Genomic DNA, 19,067 nt, shown 5'->3' with positions numbered 1-19,067 from the left:
CTGCTCCTCAAGTCCCCTCACCACAAGAAAACTGCAGAGCACTCATTCCATTAAAGCTTTGCCTGCACTGTGGCCTTACACACCGCTGGGAATCTACCTGAGTAACACACCTCTGCAGTCCTTTTGAACCGAGCTTCACAGTATTGGGTTATGCCTTGAATAAGAATTTCAATGCAGAGAGATAGCAGTAGAATATGCAAACAACCAGTAAAATCAACATTTCAAAATTGTCATGGAAAATTGGACAAAGAACCTTCTCATACATAGTTTTCCCCTTCCCTGACCTCCCTCCAATAACTCTGTTGTATCTATCCTTACTTTGTTACCTCTTGATATCATGGCGTCTTTCTCTCTAATGTATTTATTTGTGTGTTTTATAGTTTTTAATATTTTTTTAAATTTTTATAATATACATATTATTTTTGTAGGGTGATCCTGGCAAACCTGGTGACAAAGGCCATCCCGGTCTTGCTGGTGCTAGGGTAGGTATTAACTTCTACAGAGATATTTCTCTAAAAACACACCTTCTCTTTGAGGCTATCTGGCATCATCATTACTTGCCAAAGTGGTATCCTAAGGGTCCTTTGACCACGATGAAATGGCTTTATTTTGAACTACATGGAAAAGACAATGAGCTATAAAAAGAAAATCAGAACATGCTATTCAAAGGTGCAGATGCCTCTGGCCCTTATTTTATTCATGTAATGATTAAGAGGTTAGGAATATTTGCTAGCATTTTCCATCCCTCATAAGTTGCCTCCCATCTGTGATCCTCTCTTGAACTGTATCTGAAGTTAATAGGCAGCATTCAGAACTTGGTGAAGCTCACAGTGAGTTTCTTTAATTCTAAAATGATAAGCTCCCTTTGAGGAATTGGCTTCCAGGGTGCTTTGAGGCTTCTCAAGCTATCTGACTTGTGTATAACCATGAGCCTTTCTATTCTGTTAAACATTTAGGGAGCCCCAGGTCCTGATGGCAACAACGGTGCTCAGGGACCCCCTGGACCCCAGGTGTGTATTTCTTCCATCTCTTTTCCAAAGTAGCGTAAGCTTTGTTCTTCAGAGCAGCCATCTTTCCGTAGTTACAGCAGCAATGCTATCTCTGTCACTGGCATCGATGTTATCTCACTTTCTCCTATGGGATTATTGTTTGTTTGTTAGTTGTTTGTTTGTTTGTTTGTTTTTAAAACTAACCTCTGGCTTCCTATATATGCAGTAACTAACAATGTAACAGGAACACTTTGATTTTTAAAACACAGTCCTTAAAGCTTGGCTAAAATGCCTAGACAAATAGCTAGTTTTTCCTTCACAAAGCTGGATTCTCGAGTTTGGCTTTAGTGTCAGCATCAACACATGATTTCATGATGTCAAGGGGCCAGTTACTAACATCTATTGCTATCGCTTCTGTCACTTTCAGGGTGTTCAAGGCGGCAAAGGTGAACAAGGCCCTGCTGGTCCTCCAGGCTTCCAGGTGAGTCAACAAGCATGCAAGACTCTGACTTTCACTACACTGTTCCTATCCAAGTCACTGTGACACCAACAGTACCACCAGCACCACCAGCAGCACCAATACCCCCAGTACTACCAGTATCCCCAGTACCACCAGTACCACTAGAATCCCCAGCAGCAGCACCACCACCACTCAAAACATGGCTTCAGAACTTAAGCAGAAGGCCCACTTATCCAAAGCAGCCTTTCTCAGAGTTACTTAATAACAGATAACAATGTTCCTGATGTTATTCCTTCTGTATGCTCCAGTTCTTAGCAGCTCCCCTAAATACTGCCATAAGATTGAGATTTTCCTGTCTCTTCATTTAGGGTCTTCCTGGTCCCTCAGGTGCCACTGGAGAAGTTGGCAAACCAGGAGAAAGGGTGAGTAGGGTGACCTGACTAAATCTAATAATCCCTCCTTTATAAATGCCCCATTGCCATGTAATTACAGTACAAAAATGTCATATCTCATACACTAATGATAGCAGTCTACCTTGTTGGTATTGAACAAAATAATGAAACATCTTATTTATATTTTGTTCAAATTGCCTTATTTTGTGGATTGACTGAAACATCACAATAGAAAGCAAAACCTATTGACTGTTTCATGTAATAGCCTTACTTTTTGTTTTGTTCTTTGCTATATTAAAATACAAATTATTTCCTCCTCCATAGTGAAAACGTAAATGCACCAATTTTCAATCACACCAGAGCCCAGAAAAAAAAAATGGCTTTTAATGTTTTTCTTGGCATTCAGACGTGACACTGCTATCCACAATCAGAGTCTGAGTTCTGAGTCATTTTCTCTAATTGTGATGAATGTGCTTCAATTTAGTTACATTCTGTAGCCCCGTCTCCTTTGTCAACAGTGGGCCACATTAAAGAGACAGCTGGTCAGTAATAAAAGAGATACACATGGGTATACAATTAACTAGGTAATGTACAGGATATGATAATTTCTATTAAGAAGACAGTGGTTATATAGCTAAGATGTGCAAGGCCTTGTTGTGTTTGGGACCCTCATTACATTATCAGAGAAGATAAGCTGCTTTGTCAGTTTTATAAAAGATAGTAAGCTAAATAATGGCTGATTTTCTGATACCAGGTCTAGCACAGACACATCTTTGATGGCAGCTGTAGTCTCTTTTTGAATCTTTCTATAGAGCCAAAGGTTTTGTTGTAGATTCTACCCTGTATATCAAAGCACTTATGTGAGTAGAGCCCAGACAGCTTCATTTTCTAAATCAGAATGTTTTCGATACCTTAAGCACAAGTAACTGTAGGGACTACACATAGATTCCATGATTTGTTTACTGTTGTGTTTTTATCTAGGGTCTTCCTGGTGAATTCGGTCTCCCTGGTCCTGCTGGTCCAAGAGTAAGTGCCACCTAGTTAAATTTCACTAATACTTGACATGTTTTTAAAAAGAGTGCTTGCCCCTCACACCATAGGTCACCCGCCTCAAAAATAGTTCAGAACGTCTTCCATAGACATTATCGGGTTTCTAAGTTAATAGTGAAAATGTCTGGTTAGTTGCTCATATCTCCTGTCAATCACCTTATGGTTGCAAAAAAACATAAATGAACAAATGTATTGTTATAGTAAGTAATTTACATAAACAAATGTGATGTACTTATTGTAGCTGCTGGCTTTGAGCCAAGTAAATTAATACCCAGTATCTGTGGTGAATATGTATAGAATGTGTTTCTATTGAGAATCTAAAGCTAAAATCATGAGTCTAGTTTTATGAAGGAATAACTACTTTTTGTCTAGGCACATTAACATAGCTAGAAAGACTAGGGTTTTTTTTTTTTTTAATCAACGTTCCATTATGTTGTTAGTTACCACATACGAAGGAAGCCAGAGGTTAACTTCAGAAACCAATCGTGCCATAGAACAAAGAGCAAGGCCCTTTGATATAATTGCAATGAGGAACTATGATCTAAATACTCTGGGCCATAAAATCTAAGGTTGTGGTGAGGGTTAGATGCAAATAGGCACTCAGCTAAACAGACACAAATGAATGCACACACACACACACACACACAAACAAACAACCTCTGGTGAATATCCTGTTTCATCATTACCACATGAGGTTGTAGAGATAGCAATGATGTGACAATATAATCCTATCATGACATAGCTATTCAACTGAAACTCCATCATGTACCCTTTGACTACTAAGTGTCTTTGGTATCTGACTTTGCCTGTGAATGTAGCACAGAAAAGTCCATCCCCTTAAAAGTAGATGGATTCCAAAGGTTGAGTATTGTGTTTCCAGAGCAACAAATTGTGTAATCGCAGTCCCAGCACATGAGAAACATAATCTATCTTAGCAGTTATCTCAGGCCTTCCCTCCAGTACACCAGGAGGAAAATGAGAGATGAAAAAATGTTAATTTTGCTGAACTGTGATAGAACCCAATCTAAAACTCTAAGCAAGTAAGGCTTTGTCAAACAATGTTTGAGTGACTTCTAATTGCTGCCTTATAGGGAGAACGTGGTCCCCCAGGTGAGAGTGGAGCTGCTGGCCCTTCTGGTCCTATTGGAAGCAGAGGTCCCTCTGGCGCCCCAGGGCCTGATGGAAACAAGGTAAAAACTATTATTTATAGATTGATGAAATGGGCCCATGTGCTACAGAATAAATAGATCCTATAGAAGAATGACCATTTTTGAAATTTTTATTTATTTCCAATTGTGTAGTGATTTATACCTCAGTTATAAACTATGATTCCTGTGAATACAATTATTCCAAAAGGTATTTTGAAGAAGGAGAAAAAAAAATCTTTGTCTAGAAGCCAAAAATAAATTAGTATGGTTTGGCCCTTTTCTGATTATACTGTTCATGCTTTTGTTGAAAACTAGAACTACCCTTACATTTCTAGAAGTCATTTTTGTTGTATCAGCATCCAACCCCATACAGTCAAATTTCTAAAAGTAGTCTAGATTTTGATAGTACAATTTACAATGATTTAAATTAACTAAATCCTACATTTACCCCAAAGGCGCAAGTCTAAAAGTTTGTGTTCCAAAGTAGATTTCTAGTTTAGAGTTTTTTTTTTTTTTTTTTTTTTTTTTTTAGATAAGATTGCACAAATCAAACAACTTATATGACTTCCTTCAAGGGGAACAAATCTAAAGACTAGATTCAAAAGGATATTTCATTATGTGGAAGGTATTAGAGGGAGGAGTGAAAACAATGTAAGAGAGAAAAGAAGACAGAAATATGATGACATTCAGTGGAGCTTTTAAAGGGATCTATTCAGCTCAGTGGCTAGCCAATGGGTTTTCCATGTAGAGAATTGTGAGGCTTAATATAAAAATGGAAGCTACATTCTCCACTTTTATGGAGCCAATCATCTCCCAAGTTGATGAGGTCTCTTTCTATGTCACTTGCCTGGGCTAAGAGACTTATCATTGAAAAGGTTTGTGGGCAAACATTTTTCAATCTCTCCTTTCCATTGTCCCACTTTCTTCTTGTCCGTGCTTGTCTTCCTTAAGAGGACAAGATGCAGGTTGTAGAATAATAGCAGCCACTCACTCTCTGCCCTCTTCTCTTTAGCCATCGTGTCATTAATAGCGGGTCCCCCATTACATCCTTCCGCCTTTCAATGATGCTCCTTTGTGTCTCTATGCAGCCAAGAATGCCATCTATTAAATGTTTAAATTGGAATTCCTCAAAAGTTTCAGTCTTGGCTTTCTTCTTTTGTTACTGAAATAATTGATTTCACATGGTTTTCATTCCAGGGTGAAGCTGGTGCAGTCGGTGCTCCAGGCTCTGCTGGTGCCTCTGGTCCTGGTGGGCTTCCAGGAGAGAGGGGTGCTGCTGGCATACCTGGAGGCAAAGGAGAGAAGGTATCACTCAGTGATGGGCATTGATACATAATTCCCATGAGCTCCATGGCAAGAAGTCTGCACAAGGATGCACAGTTGTTTACAATCCTTAGCAGGCAGTCTGGTAGCATTTTGACATCTCTGTGCACCTCCCTCTGCCATTCAGCACCTACGCATGTCTCAACTCACTAATCTGGCAAAATTCCTTGCTACCATGGAATTTCATGCAAGCAGATGGTGTTGAGTAATACATGGGGCTCATTTTAATGCCACTAACAATAATGCCTCATCCTGCCCTAATTAATGGAAGAAGTGATATCGAACAGCTGTCAACCGTGCTATGGCATTCAATATGTTGTGAGAGTGACCAGGCGCCACCGCCCGTCGCCATGTTGTCTTGTGATTCCAACCTCATCAATTTGAAACTTGCTTCATGATGAATCAGAGGGATGTTTATTTTTTAGTATTCAGTAATCATCTGAACAGGGCCAGAGAAGATGAGTTTCCTACTGTTTTTCTCATTCAACATCCTATAAAGTGGTAGGAAATTGAAAACCACTGAAATTCTTAAAGGGTGGCCAGCATTATAGAAATCCTTGTCAAAGCACTTTGCAGTTCATCTCCACTCAGAAGTTTAGCTGGAAAGCAAAATGTGACTCTGGTTTTGTACTTACAGGGTGAAACTGGTCTCAGAGGTGACACTGGCAACACCGGTAGGGATGGTGCTCGCGTGAGTAGAATCTTGTTTTTAATGTTTGTTTACTTGTTCTTAGATTTTTTCTTTCTTTTTCTTTTTCTTTTTCTTTTTTTGTATCTTATTCCATTTAAATTCAGCATATTTACAAAGGAGACCGACAAAAGAATTCAATTTGAGTAAAATTGTGATCCATTATTTCCTAGATCACAAACAATATCATTTCACATGCTCCAAAAGAAAATGGAAGCATGACACACCTCTGAAAATCACATCTTGACTTTGTCTACCTTCTTTGGTGCTAAGTATGGCAACACTAAGCTGCACACCAAAAGCTCCAGATTTTGAAGGCCACTCATTGATAATATAGCTTTTAGAAAAACAATTCTCTTATTTCAAAAAGCCACAGCTCCCACCAATGTCCTACTATTCATTTGTCCACCCCAGGATCTGGTCTTAAGGGCAGCCTCCGAGATTAGCTGTGACTACCGTAAGTGTCACAGATGACCCCCAAGAAAGTCTAATTACCTTCCTGAGCTGCCATGGCTCTGGTCTGCTGTCACCTCTCCCTCCAAGCTGATAACTCACTGTAATACATTCCTGCAATTCTTTACCTTGAGTCACCACATCCTCACAGTACCAAATAAGGCTAGGCATTTGCTCCCCCCCAGGGAATCTTACAAGAGTGAAGTACAGATCACCCAAATCCGTCTCCTGCTCTGGCCTTTCACATTTCCAGAACCCAGTTCTTTCTTTCTGAACTGACTTATGAGAGCCTTAATAACAAGTACCAACATGGATTTGGGGCTTTCTTTTTCTCATTATTATTACAAGTGTGTGTGTGTGTGTGTGTGTGTGTGTGTGTGTGTGTGTGTGTTCTCTCTCTCTCTCTCTCTCTCTCTCTCTCTCTCTCTCTCTCTCTCTCTCTCTCTCTCATTTGCTTGCACCCATTGAGTGGAGATGTGCCTGTACCATGACTAAACGTGGAGGTCAAAGGACAGGTGATGAGTGTCACTTCTCTCCTTCTATGGATCCCATATGGGTCCCATGGATCAAACTTGGGTCATCAGGCTTAGCTGCAGGTTAGCAGGCTTAGCACCCTTACCTGCTGAATCATCTTGCTGGCCCTAGGGAAATGTCTTGATGTCATCCCACAATGCGTAATACAGGTGTCCTGAGCAGGAGGGCAGAGTTCAATTAAAATACTGTGTATTGTTTTCAGTAAGACCTATTTCCTTTTGGGTCCTAGGGTGCTCCTGGTGCTGTAGGTGCCCCTGGTCCTGCTGGAGCCTCAGGTGACCGGGTATGTATGCATTTGAGATGAGTTGCATACATTTTCACTGAATTGTAACTCTCTGAGCTGATAGCACTATGTAAAATTCCCTGTTCACCCTAGTCCCAAAGAGCCTCGGCAATTCATTTTTATGGCTGGGTCTAAAGCCCACTTATTTTTTAAAAAAAATGCTTGTTTGGTGTTCTCCTTCCCTGCCTATGGATGTGCCAGCTGTCTGATCTATACCTTAATCCCTATCATTTGTTTTAAAGACTTTCCCTATTGCCCATTAACAATATCCTAATGCACTAAGCCTTCTCAAAGCCTTCAATTGTAAAAAGGAAGAAAAATCAATAAAATACATAGTGTGCCCATTTTACATCGAACAGTCCATTTAAAATGGACCTTATTTATTGTATTGCAAAGATTGCAGCAAATAGATCAGTCCTGCATCCATCTAAAAATTAAAATGTCCTCCTTCTGGCATTATGGGGACTGATTCATCGTGTTTCTGCAAGTGAAAAGCCAATACCACTCCACCTTTTAAAATGAAGCCAGCCTTAAGTAGAGGAAGAATTCACCTCATTTTATTCTCTGAAACGTCCATTAGTCTCTTCCAAGATAACTGCAAAGTGTGAAAACAGCCCTCTTCTACTGCTCTTCTCTATGTGAGGTACATTAAGCCACTCATCACTGGTCTTTGGTGCCATTACAGGGTGAAGCTGGTTCTCCTGGTCCTTCTGGCCCAGCTGGTCCTCGAGGTAGCCCTGTAAGTAGAAACCAGAGCTTTTTGGATATTCATATTTCATGGTTTGCAGACATCTGAGAAGCTGTGAATGTGACGTCTTTATGTCCCACCTAGGGTGAACGTGGTGAAGTTGGCCCTGCTGGCCCCAATGGATTTGCTGGTCCCGCTGTGAGTACCACATAAGGGAGGTTAATCTGGCATCACAGTGAGTCAGAAGGCCAGTGCTCACTGCTCTTTCTTCCAACAGGGTGCTGCTGGTCAACCTGGTGCTAAAGGAGAAAAGGGAACCAAAGGGCCTAAGGGTGAAAATGGTATCGTTGGTCCAGCCGGGCCTGTTGGAGCTGCTGGCCCATCTGTAAGTTGAATTCACTGTTGACCAACATACCCAAGCATTTTTATAATCTAATATGTGCCCATTAAGTGCCTACTGTCTACTAAGCATTCCAGATAAAAGATTACATACAGGTACACACATACACATATATACACATACATATACATCATATACATATGGTGGTTTTCCAGATAGTATTTCTCTGTGTAGCCCTGGCTCTCCTGGAACTCACTCTGTAGGCCAGGATGACCTCACACTTAGAGATCGGCCTGCCTCTGCCTCTCAAGTGCTGGGATTAAAGGCGTGCGCCACCACACCTTCCAAGACATTTTTTTTTAAGAATTCACATTTAAACACCATGTAGAAGTTTTTTTTAAAAAATATCTTGTTTTCATTCTTCAGTAATCCATGGGATGTTACTAGTTAGAACAGAACATTTATTTCATTTGATGTAGATAACTGTCTTTCATTTCTAAATTTTCTTCAAGGGTAGAGGAGATAGAGGAGATTGAGCCATGGGGAAACAAGCATGACATTTGTAAGAGTTACTTGTTTTGTGATTTGAAGCCACCCTTTTTGCTTGCATTTAGGGTCCTAATGGCCCACCTGGTCCTGCTGGAAGTCGTGGTGATGGAGGGCCCCCTGTGAGTATTTACAATTGACTTTTCTTTCTTAGTTTACATACTAGTGACGGTTTGACAATTTTAGAATTCTGGTAAATTTGAACTGTGAAAAGGAGGGGTTTGAGAGTCCTGTTCATTTGAATCAAATCAGAAAAATTATGAAATTCACCGGTACTGAGCTTAAAGTCAGCTACACGGACATTCACTCAACCCCAGCAGCAACTCAGGGCAGCAGAGGTTGCTACTGCCTTACTAGGGAATAAGCAAGGTCAAACTCAGGCAGTTGAATTGAGAAAGAGAACAAGGATTTCTCTGGTACCTCATACCCTTTTGTTAATATCTCACTTCTACTGACTGACCAAGTCTCCTTCTCATCCCAGGTTTTTACCCCAACTCCCTAGAGACCCAGTGGTCCCCAGGAATGAACCCCTCTAATGTTTTTCCTCCTTAGGCAGTACTTAGTACTCTGGTTCAATTTCATACTTCCTTCTATAAACAACACTCCTTTTTCTAGTGTACCCTCGCTCTCACCCAGCATAGTGGTCAACAAACATTCACATATCCTGATGAAAATATCTTATATTCTCCCATCTCATCATCAGATAACCTGCTAGCATTTCAGAAAGTACCAACAATCTTAGTGTAAAATACAGGCATTATATCTAGTAACATACTGATAAGATATAGACTAGAACCTTCAGGATTCTAGTTAATTGCTCCCCCACCTTAAGCTGAGTGCTATCTCTTCTGTGGTCCATCTTTAGTCCCATGATAATTTTACAAGGGGAAAACATCTTGTCTTATCCTAATTCCTAGAGTTGACTGAGTTTAAATATGCTTGGTTCTTAGGGTATGACTGGCTTCCCTGGTGCTGCTGGACGGACTGGTCCCCCTGGACCCAGTGTGAGTACATCATACCCAATATATTTCCATCTACACTTACCAGAAGACCAGGCCTCTGGTAGGAAATTAGGGGAGAAAATACCTATTAAAATAAATTATTAATATTGTCTAGTACTGTCCCTATTTAAAAATAATCTTTGATGAATGATTAAGATGAAATCATTACAAATTATATTTTAAAATGTCAGTTGAAGTACTGTTATTCATGTAAATTCCAGCCCCCCTTTGGAATGCACAGCTTTGTCTTACAAAGAAAAATAAAACAGGAACTTTGGTCACATATCTGATCTTTCTCTGCCTAATTACCCTTTATGGTTAACATTCTGCCTCCACTCTAAAGCTATAATTGTTCCTGAATTTAAAGGTAGTGTGGTCTCTAACTTAATTCTCATTCAGACCCTCCCATCAGGACTCAAGAGAATTTAATTAATTATCAAGGATTAAGTATTCCAGTCGAGGTTTCAGGGGAAAAGAAATAGTAAAGATGTTGATTTCCTGAAATCTTTTACAGATTCATAACAGAAAAATCTTCATTCCTTGTAGGCATTTAATTAAACCTAGTCAGGAGCACATGAGCTCCTCAGTTATCAACAGAATCTCAGGGCTGGCTTTGCTTAAGAAGAAATGGGCAGAGTCTGCAAGAATCCAAAGTCCCCTTCAACTAAGACTTAATCAGCAGACTTAACTTCCTGCCTCTGATCCCAATATGCCAGGGTACCAGTGATATAACATGCCTTGCCTTCATCACTAAAATTTACCACTGATTCTGCCTCATCAATCGGCTGTATTAAAGGCAGGAAGGAGAATTTTAAAAGTTCCAAAAATAGCTGGGATATTGTTTTTCAGGGTGACACTGTTCAAATCCTAGTATCTAGGGGCAGGGCAGTTACCCTTCAGGTCTGTAACAACTAACAGAAAGCAAATGACCTTTTGTTCACATTTGATCACAGGGGATTACTGGGCCCCCTGGTCCCCCTGGTGCTGCTGGTAAAGAAGGGATCCGTGGTCCCCGTGGTGACCAAGGTCCAGTTGGCCGAACTGGAGAAACAGGTGCATCTGGCCCTCCTGGATTTGCTGGTGAAAAGGGTCCCTCTGGAGAACCTGGTACCGCAGTAAGTGATTTCAAACTCCTATCTCTCAATACTTATGTTGAGTTAGAATAAAGCCCCTTTACAAATCCTCAAGTGGTATATATCTATTAGTGAGTAATGCAGGCTCTTGAGTTGAGCTTGGTTGAGCCAAGAAATCTGTCCAGCACACAATAAGGTGTTGTGATGGTAACAGATGCACAGAAATCACATAAGAATGACAGAGGATGAGGGAAGGCAACTTCACTGCAGCAGCCCTCTCTGCTCTCGGGGGGGGGGGGGAACCTAAAAATTAGCACAGAATCCTCCAGCTGTGGCCAGCCTTCTGTATTTGAATCAAGCTTCATAAGCCCCTGATTCCTTAAACATTCCTGGTTCAGAGTTAACTGCAGTTCTGCAAAGTGCCCGTGTTAGACCTTTGAAGTCAAGGTCAAAATTTTCTTCCCTCCATAGAGTCTATAAAAATTAAATCCACACCCCCAATGGCTCTATTAATCTCAACTACGTATAAACAATAGCAAAATGTAAAGAAGACATTCAAGGATGTGTCCCACCAATTAAAAGTCACTGGCCTGTTCCTAAGCCCAGGACCCCTCATTTTCACAACCCTTGAGCTAATCTGTATTATGAGATAGGGTCTTACCAGTAATAATCAGTATTGTTTTCTCTCATCTAGGGACCCCCTGGTACCGCAGGTCCTCAGGGTCTTCTTGGTGCTCCCGGTATTCTGGGTCTCCCTGGCTCCAGAGGTGAACGTGGTCTGCCAGGTATTGCCGGTGCTCTGGTGAGTTTGACGCCATTCTGATTCTCATTAACATAATAAAAGATTTTAAAAGCTGCCACTTCAAACGTGACAGATTGATCACTGAATAACTCCACTTAGGGTTTTTTTTTTTTTTTTTTTTTTTTTTTTTTTTTTTTTTTTTTTTTTTTTCCACGGCATTTTCTTTATACAGATTACATGTCACCTATCTCGGAAGCTTTAATACTACCTTACTTAGACACACACTATAAAGACACAGCTTAACATTATGCAGAATGATTTTTGTTCTTTCTACACGCTTAAGAATGATATAGGCTCTAATTGCATTTACTTCTCTGTGATGTGAAATCCTGGCATCATTTATTCTGCAAGAAGAATGGGACTGTTCATGGAAAGTTCATGAATCATTGCATTTAACCGTACGCATGACAGGAGCATGAAACTGTCTTTTATCCAGAAACTATCAACTTTATGAATTAATTTTATTTGTAGTGCAATGAATGCCATCAGGCCCTCCTCCTAGCCCAGCACATAGCCACATCCAGAAAACTGATCCTCTAAGTGTAGGGGAGACAGAGCAAGGCTGATAGAGGCAGTGATTCCTACCGTGTTGTGACCCATCTACATTCAAGTTACCTTCTCTCTTTTAACTAGAATTTTCTAGGAGTTGTTATAAGCAGGTGAGATCAGCATTCTGTCTTATGATAATGATGTTATTTCATATTCTCTTTCACTCCAGGGTGAACCTGGTCCTCTGGGCATTGCAGGCCCTCCTGGGGCCCGTGGTCCCCCTGGTGCTGTGGGCAGCCCTGGAGTTAATGGTGCCCCTGGTGAAGCTGGTCGTGATGTGAGTTCAGTACTTGGTTTGTAAAATAAAACCAGGCGAGATTTCATGGTGTGTCAACTTTTAGTGTTGAAATGAGGTTTCACACCCTGAGTTTCTAAACAGATAATCTACTTCTCCATATGATGATCTTTCTTTGCAGTAAAACTAGGAGGATTGGTTGGGTTTGAAAATGGTCTTTAACTGGCAGACTGTAAATTAGGGCTCCAATATTTAAAATACTTCTAAAAATTTAAATTAGGAGGTTCTTGCTCCTTTTTTTTTTTTTAACTGTCTGAACACCGGGAATAATGAAGGCAGAGTAGCAGAGGCAGCAAGGCTAATGAATTACAGAACCTCACCAAAGCATCTTAATTTGCATGGTATTCTCACAGGGCAACCCTGGCAATGATGGTCCCCCAGGTCGTGATGGCCAAGCTGGACCAAAGGTCTGTACACTTTTTCATCTTTCTCTGATTTAAAAAGTGATCAAAATACCAACAGATTAATGCTAAGCTTCACTTTTGCCTCTGGTAGGGAGAGCGTGGTTACCCTGGCAGCATTGGTCCCACTGGTGCTGCAGGTGCTCCTGGCCCCCATGGTTCTGTGGGTCCTGCTGGAAAACATGGAAACCGTGGTGAACCTGTAAGTATGTAAATGTTGTCACCTGTGTGGACTTTACTGTGGCCTCACACTTGAGCACTGGGGCCATCAAGAGGATAACATTGAACTTGGCTCATGAGTTCTATTTTCTTTTCTAATTCACAGGGTCCTGCTGGTTCTGTTGGTCCCGTTGGTGCTGTTGGTCCGAGGGGTCCTACTGTACGTACATGGTGATGTAATTTAAGAATTAAGAAGAATAATTCTAAACCATCTACTTAGACAATAGATAGGATAGAGGCTAGACTTTGATCCTTTAGTCCATGGTGAGACATGATTCAGATGACTTCATTGTTTTTAAGTCTACTCTGCTTGTTTGCATTAGTTAGTCATAAGGAGGTAGCCCTTTTCTGCTCTGCTCAGTTAAAGGAGATAACCAAAGAACATGGCAGCCCAGTTAGACCTTTGCATGTCTCAAGTTTTCTCTTGTAAATAGATTAAACACCCTTCAAAGACAAATAAATGATATTGTTCTCAAAAAAGTAGAAACCCATCTCTTTCTCTCTCTCTTTATAGGGTCCTCAAGGTATCCGAGGTGACAAGGGAGAACCTGGTGATAAAGGGCCCAGAGGTCTTCCTGGCTTAAAAGGACACAATGGATTGCAGGGTCTTCCTGGTCTTGCTGTAAGCAAAAAGTGACCATCTTGCATGAGTTCTAACCTGAATGACCTTCAGGTCCCTCCTCAGACGCCCACTGTTACTGTGTAAAACACCCTACCTTCTAGATTCATTCTAATTCTCTAAGTCCACCTCTCGCAGAGAGGATCCGGTTTCATAGTCTAACACAAAGAGATAAGGGTTAAAGGAGCCAGAAACATCCCTGTATTAACATCTCCTGGCAACAGTGTCCTTCAACCCCACTTAAAATAAATATAATTAGAGGGATGACTAATATTGCACTGTTCAAATAGCTTGTGAAAAAAAATAATTGAGCGTAATAGATATAATGGAAGAAGAGCGCTCCACTCTGCGTTCTCAATTTTCTCAATCCAGAGTCCATTGAAATGAAAGTTTTCCATTCAATTTGGGAAGAAGAAGAAAAAAAAAAACTATCTACTGACTCATGTTCTAAAAGTTTGATATTTTTCTCTGTTCTCTCTTTGAAGGGCCTACATGGTGACCAAGGAGCTCCTGGACCTGTGGGTCCTGCTGGCCCCAGGGTAAGTGAATCAAAATTAAAGTTTTTCTCTTGAACTAAAGAATTATCCTGGTAGTGAGCCCTCAACTACTACTACCTGTGGGGTTTTACTCAATCGTAAGCACTCAGTATTCTTTCTCTTTAGGGTCCTGCTGGTCCTTCTGGCCCCGTTGGCAAAGATGGTAGATCTGGACATCCTGGTCCAGTCGGGCCTGCTGGTGTTCGTGGTTCTCAGGGTAGCCAAGGTCCTGCTGTAAGTATGACTTGGAGGGGTAGTTTAGGGCCTTCCTGACCAAAGGAATGCTTCCTTCAGACTAAATTGTTGAGATTTTGATAGCACACAGGAATAGACCCACTTCAGTAGCTCTCCGAGGAGTTTGTAAACTGTGTATGATGGGCTTCTTCAATCTTTTGCTTCGTGACTGAGATCAAGTCATTGATTTACATAAGCTTGTTCAATTTTCTCATATTAGAACGTGTATTGATATGAAGCACATCTGAAACTTTGCTGTCTTGGCTGCTTTTCCCACCATCAGCCAGTTTAGAACTGTCTCTCTGACTCTTATTTCACAGGGTCCCCCTGGTCCTGCTGGGCCTCCTGGGCCTCCTGGTGTCAGCGGAGGTGGCTATGACTTTGGTTTTGAAGGAGACTTCTACAGGGCCGACCAGCCTCGATCACAGCCTTCACTCAGACCCAAGGACTATGAAGTTGACGCAACTCTGAAATCCCTCAACAACCAGATTGAGACTCTTCTCACTCCTGAAGGCTCTAGAAAGAACCCTGCCCGCACTTGCCGGGACTTAAGACTCAGCCACCCAGAGTGGAACAGCGGTGGGTTCAACATTCAAACTGCACTGGTCCCTCATACAGCTGACCTTCCCAAAATCGATGTCCATTAATGTTTAGAACGAATGTGTATTTGAACCTCAGAACTCTACACTGTCAAAACTCATACCCAGTTAATGAAACATCATTTTCTTCCTCTGCCCACATCCACCCTTAAGTCTGTTGAGTTGTTTATTTGTTTACTCCCAGTACTGGGGATTAAATAGCAGGCCTTAGACATGCTAGACAAATGTCTAACACAGAGTTCTATCCCAAGGCCATGTTTTTACACTTTCTTTGAAGACCAGGTCTCAATAGAACTGGCCTTGAATTTACTTGTCTTAGTGGGCCTTTTATGTTTTGATTCTCCTGCCTCAGGTGATATAAACACCCTGATTGAATGTTTCATGAAAAAAAGGGGGCCTCTTAAAAATAGTTACCCCCTTCCCACTAACAGTGGAATAGGTAATATAATAGCACCATCAAAATGGCTTTTTATGGGAAACAATATTATTGACAAATTATTATTATTATTATAACCTACATTTTGCAGTAAGTTTACAAGCTGGATTTTCTTTTCTAAAAAGATTACTACTGGATTGACCCAAACCAAGGATGTACCATGGATGCCATCAAAGTGTACTGTGATTTCTCTACTGGTGAAACCTGCATCCAGGCCCAACCTGTAAACACCCCAGCCAAGAACACATACAACCACGCCCAGGCCAACAAGCATGTCTGGTTAGGAGAGACTATCAATGGTGGCAGACAGGTACGGAGTCCTCAAGGTGTTCCTCATTTTTCTAAATATGATTTTCTTAGCATCACTTGCTTTTTAATTACTTGGGACTTAATCCTTTGTCCTCGTGAGCTTATTAAAAGAAACTGCTCTTTTCACAAATTCCAATTCTATCCTGGATCGCGCATTAAAAGATTGGACTCACCCATCTAATTCAATGTTATTATTCAAATTTGACTTAATGGGTAATCATCGGAGAACTAGCTAATGTCATTTCATGTAAAGGTGCACCGGCCAGCCAATAGCCCCCCAGCTATGCATATGTATTTCAGAATGTGAGCAGCTTTTCTGAATTTTTAATCAAACCTTCCCACTGGTGTTACAAAATGACACTAGAATCCAGTACATTACAGAAAACAGAATGAGGTCTGACTCCATCTCACAGCTGCAAATTTTAATAAGGGGACATTCACAGTGATGCATAACTGAGTGGGATGCTCTTTTTTGATGACCCTGCCCTCACCAGGTAGATCTTATGGTCCTTAAAGCAACTGAAGCCTTAACAAGTGCATCAAGTTTCCTTAAAAAGCATTCTTTTCCTAAGCCCCGACTCTGTCTCCATTATATCTCCTTTATGTATTTGACTTTTTTTTTGAGTTTTAGTATGAAGCATCTATTTAAGAGTTCTCACCTTCTTCTCCATAGTTCGAATACAACGTAGAAGGGGTATCCTCCAAGGAAATGGCAACTCAGCTCGCCTTCATGCGCCTGCTAGCCAACCGTGCCTCTCAGAATATCACCTACCACTGCAAGAACAGCATTGCGTACCTGGATGAGGAGACAGGCAGCTTGAAGAAGGCTGTGGTGCTGCAGGGTTCCAACGACGTCGAACTTGTTGCTGAGGGCAACAGCAGGTTCACCTACACTGTCCTTGTCGATGGCTGCTCTGTAAGTAATGGGAAAGTGGAGGGAGAACATTTAATTTGGGAAATGAGGGAAACAGTTCTAGCTTAGACTATTAGATGAACAAATGAATGAGAGACCTAACTTAGTTGACCTTTCTTTTTTAAATGAATTTAAGTGCACCCAACAATTCTCTGATAACTACAGGAATTCATATTAGATACCACCTTCTATGTAATTCTTGCACACCAAGCTGACTCCTATGCCCACACAGTCCCTGCCTTCCCCTCAGCATTTAGAGTTTCTAGATGTTAGCATGTACCCAGAATTTAAAACTTATTGAAGTTAAAAATGCTTCAGTTGCACCTTAGGGTATGGCCTAAATTCAATTTTTTTGTAGACTGCTTCCTGTATAAAAGTGTGTAACATTTTTTATATATGTTATAAGTAGAATAAAAATTTAAATGTAAAGTTACTGCACACCTACCCAACTATCTACATATACCCACACACACACAAGATGCATACATACCACACACACACACGAAACACACATGAAACACACAGGATACACAAACACATCACACACATGCAAGATACACAAACACACATATCACACACATACACACTATACACACACCTTGAAAAGAATATGTATCCAAACATATTTGAAACTTATCAAGTTTCAAAGTGAGAATCATTCCCTGAAAGACACCCTTGACACTGCATGTCAACAATGAACCCCTTAATTAGGGACACCTACCTTCAGAAAAGTATGGACCTGCCAAGAAATGGCTTTCCTAGACTCTGACGCTGAGATGTAAGTCAGATGCAGCTATAATGTGGTCTTATGCATTCTCCTTCCCGTTTTGTTTTATTATTATTATACAGAAAAAGACAAACGAATGGGGCAAGACGATCATTGAATACAAAACAAATAAGCCATCTCGCCTGCCGTTCCTTGACATCGCACCTCTGGACATCGGTGGTGCTGACCAAGAATTCCGTGTAGAGGTTGGCCCCGTCTGTTTCAAATAAGTGAACTCAACCTAAATTAAAAACCAAAACCCCTGAAAAAAACTTTCTCTTTGCCATTTCTTCCTTTTTTTTAAAAAACTGAAAGCTGAATCCTTCCATGTCTTCTATGCACATACATCTTAAACTGTGGGCAAAAGAGAAGGATTGGTCAGAGCAGTGTGCAATATGATCCAACCACATTTCCCTCCCTCAGCCCCTCCCCAAAATGTTTGCAGTGTTATTTTTGTGGTTTTTTTTTTTTTAAACACTTTGACACCTGTTGTGGACAATGTCAACCTTTGTAAGAAAACCCAAATAAAAATTGAAAAATAAAATAAAAAGAAACCCATGAACATTCGCACCACTTGTGGCTTCTGACTGTCTTCCACAGAGGGAAGTTTAAAACCCAAACTTCCAAAGGTTGAACTACCTCAAGACACTTTCCTGTGAGTGTAGACCACCCCAATGGGAGTTGACCCAGACAGACATGAACTGAGGTACTTGTTTTGTTTTGCTTGTGACACAAAGGTGCTAATTAGTAGTATTTCAGATACTTGAAGAATACGGACGGTGCTAGAATTCCAGAAGAAACGACCCTCCATATTGATGTGCATTGTGCAGGGTCTTTAATTTGACTTATCAGTCCTCTTCCTCATCTTATCCCCAACTAAAGGAATGCAGACCACTTGCCCCAGATTCTCTCCTCTTTAGATTCAGCATTCATTTCTTTGCCAGCCTCATTTTTCTTCTTCCCCGTGGTCCAGAAGGAGTCTTGTTTCTTGGACAAGCAGAAAAATTGAATTGTACCTATTTTGTATATGTGAGATGTTTTAAATAAATTGTGAAAAATAAAATAAAGCATGTTTGGTTTTCCAAAAGAAAATATCGAGTAAAATTCCTTGCTTTGATGTTCTTTGCCATGTGAACCTAGATGTCCACCAGCCGTTAGAACAAGTGAACCTCGTTGGAAAGAAATTATACAAACAAACAAACAAAGATAGAAAGAGCTCAGAACAAGGAAGGATTCAGAGGGTCTAAGCTCCAGTTTCTGCCATGTTCCTTGGAGCTAAGTGGCCTTCAACCACTGTACTTGGGTTTCTGCTTCCAACCTGATAACACGGGGAAGAATTTTGTTCTGCACGGTGGTGCCTCTGTGACTCCTCAGAATGCATGGTACCTAAAGCAGCATGCTATTGTTGGTCTCTGTTTTCT

The 19,067-nt window shown here is 40.9% G+C and overlaps 1 protein-coding gene across 1 annotated transcript in view; it reads left to right on the top strand.

Moving 5' to 3' along the window:
- Col1a2 (collagen type I alpha 2 chain) overlaps positions 1 to 18,738 on the top strand; it is a 35,873-nt gene extending 17,135 nt beyond the window's left edge. Inside the window, exons 26-52 of the mRNA XM_034519438.2 lie at positions 429 to 482; positions 957 to 1,010; positions 1,417 to 1,470; positions 1,818 to 1,871; positions 2,823 to 2,867; positions 3,983 to 4,081; positions 5,237 to 5,344; positions 6,000 to 6,053; positions 7,267 to 7,320; positions 8,006 to 8,059; positions 8,153 to 8,206; positions 8,286 to 8,393; positions 8,963 to 9,016; positions 9,845 to 9,898; positions 10,849 to 11,010; positions 11,663 to 11,770; positions 12,489 to 12,596; positions 12,968 to 13,021; positions 13,110 to 13,217; positions 13,341 to 13,394; positions 13,749 to 13,856; positions 14,339 to 14,392; positions 14,516 to 14,623; positions 14,944 to 15,202; positions 15,784 to 15,968; positions 16,641 to 16,883; positions 17,730 to 18,738. Coding sequence (XP_034375329.1) covers positions 429 to 482; positions 957 to 1,010; positions 1,417 to 1,470; positions 1,818 to 1,871; positions 2,823 to 2,867; positions 3,983 to 4,081; positions 5,237 to 5,344; positions 6,000 to 6,053; positions 7,267 to 7,320; positions 8,006 to 8,059; positions 8,153 to 8,206; positions 8,286 to 8,393; positions 8,963 to 9,016; positions 9,845 to 9,898; positions 10,849 to 11,010; positions 11,663 to 11,770; positions 12,489 to 12,596; positions 12,968 to 13,021; positions 13,110 to 13,217; positions 13,341 to 13,394; positions 13,749 to 13,856; positions 14,339 to 14,392; positions 14,516 to 14,623; positions 14,944 to 15,202; positions 15,784 to 15,968; positions 16,641 to 16,883; positions 17,730 to 17,876 — 2,598 coding nt within the window. The 3' untranslated portion in view covers positions 17,877 to 18,738. The remainder of the gene's footprint in view (positions 1 to 428; positions 483 to 956; positions 1,011 to 1,416; positions 1,471 to 1,817; positions 1,872 to 2,822; positions 2,868 to 3,982; positions 4,082 to 5,236; positions 5,345 to 5,999; positions 6,054 to 7,266; positions 7,321 to 8,005; positions 8,060 to 8,152; positions 8,207 to 8,285; positions 8,394 to 8,962; positions 9,017 to 9,844; positions 9,899 to 10,848; positions 11,011 to 11,662; positions 11,771 to 12,488; positions 12,597 to 12,967; positions 13,022 to 13,109; positions 13,218 to 13,340; positions 13,395 to 13,748; positions 13,857 to 14,338; positions 14,393 to 14,515; positions 14,624 to 14,943; positions 15,203 to 15,783; positions 15,969 to 16,640; positions 16,884 to 17,729) is intronic.
- The last annotated feature ends 329 nt before the right edge of the window (positions 18,739 to 19,067 follow it).

The sequence above is a fragment of the Arvicanthis niloticus genome, chromosome 15 (genome assembly GCF_011762505.2).
Source record: "Arvicanthis niloticus isolate mArvNil1 chromosome 15, mArvNil1.pat.X, whole genome shotgun sequence".
NCBI lineage: Eukaryota > Metazoa > Chordata > Mammalia > Rodentia > Muridae > Arvicanthis > Arvicanthis niloticus.
Note: the sequence above shows the minus strand (reverse complement) of the source record. Positions and strands in the feature narration are given on the sequence as shown.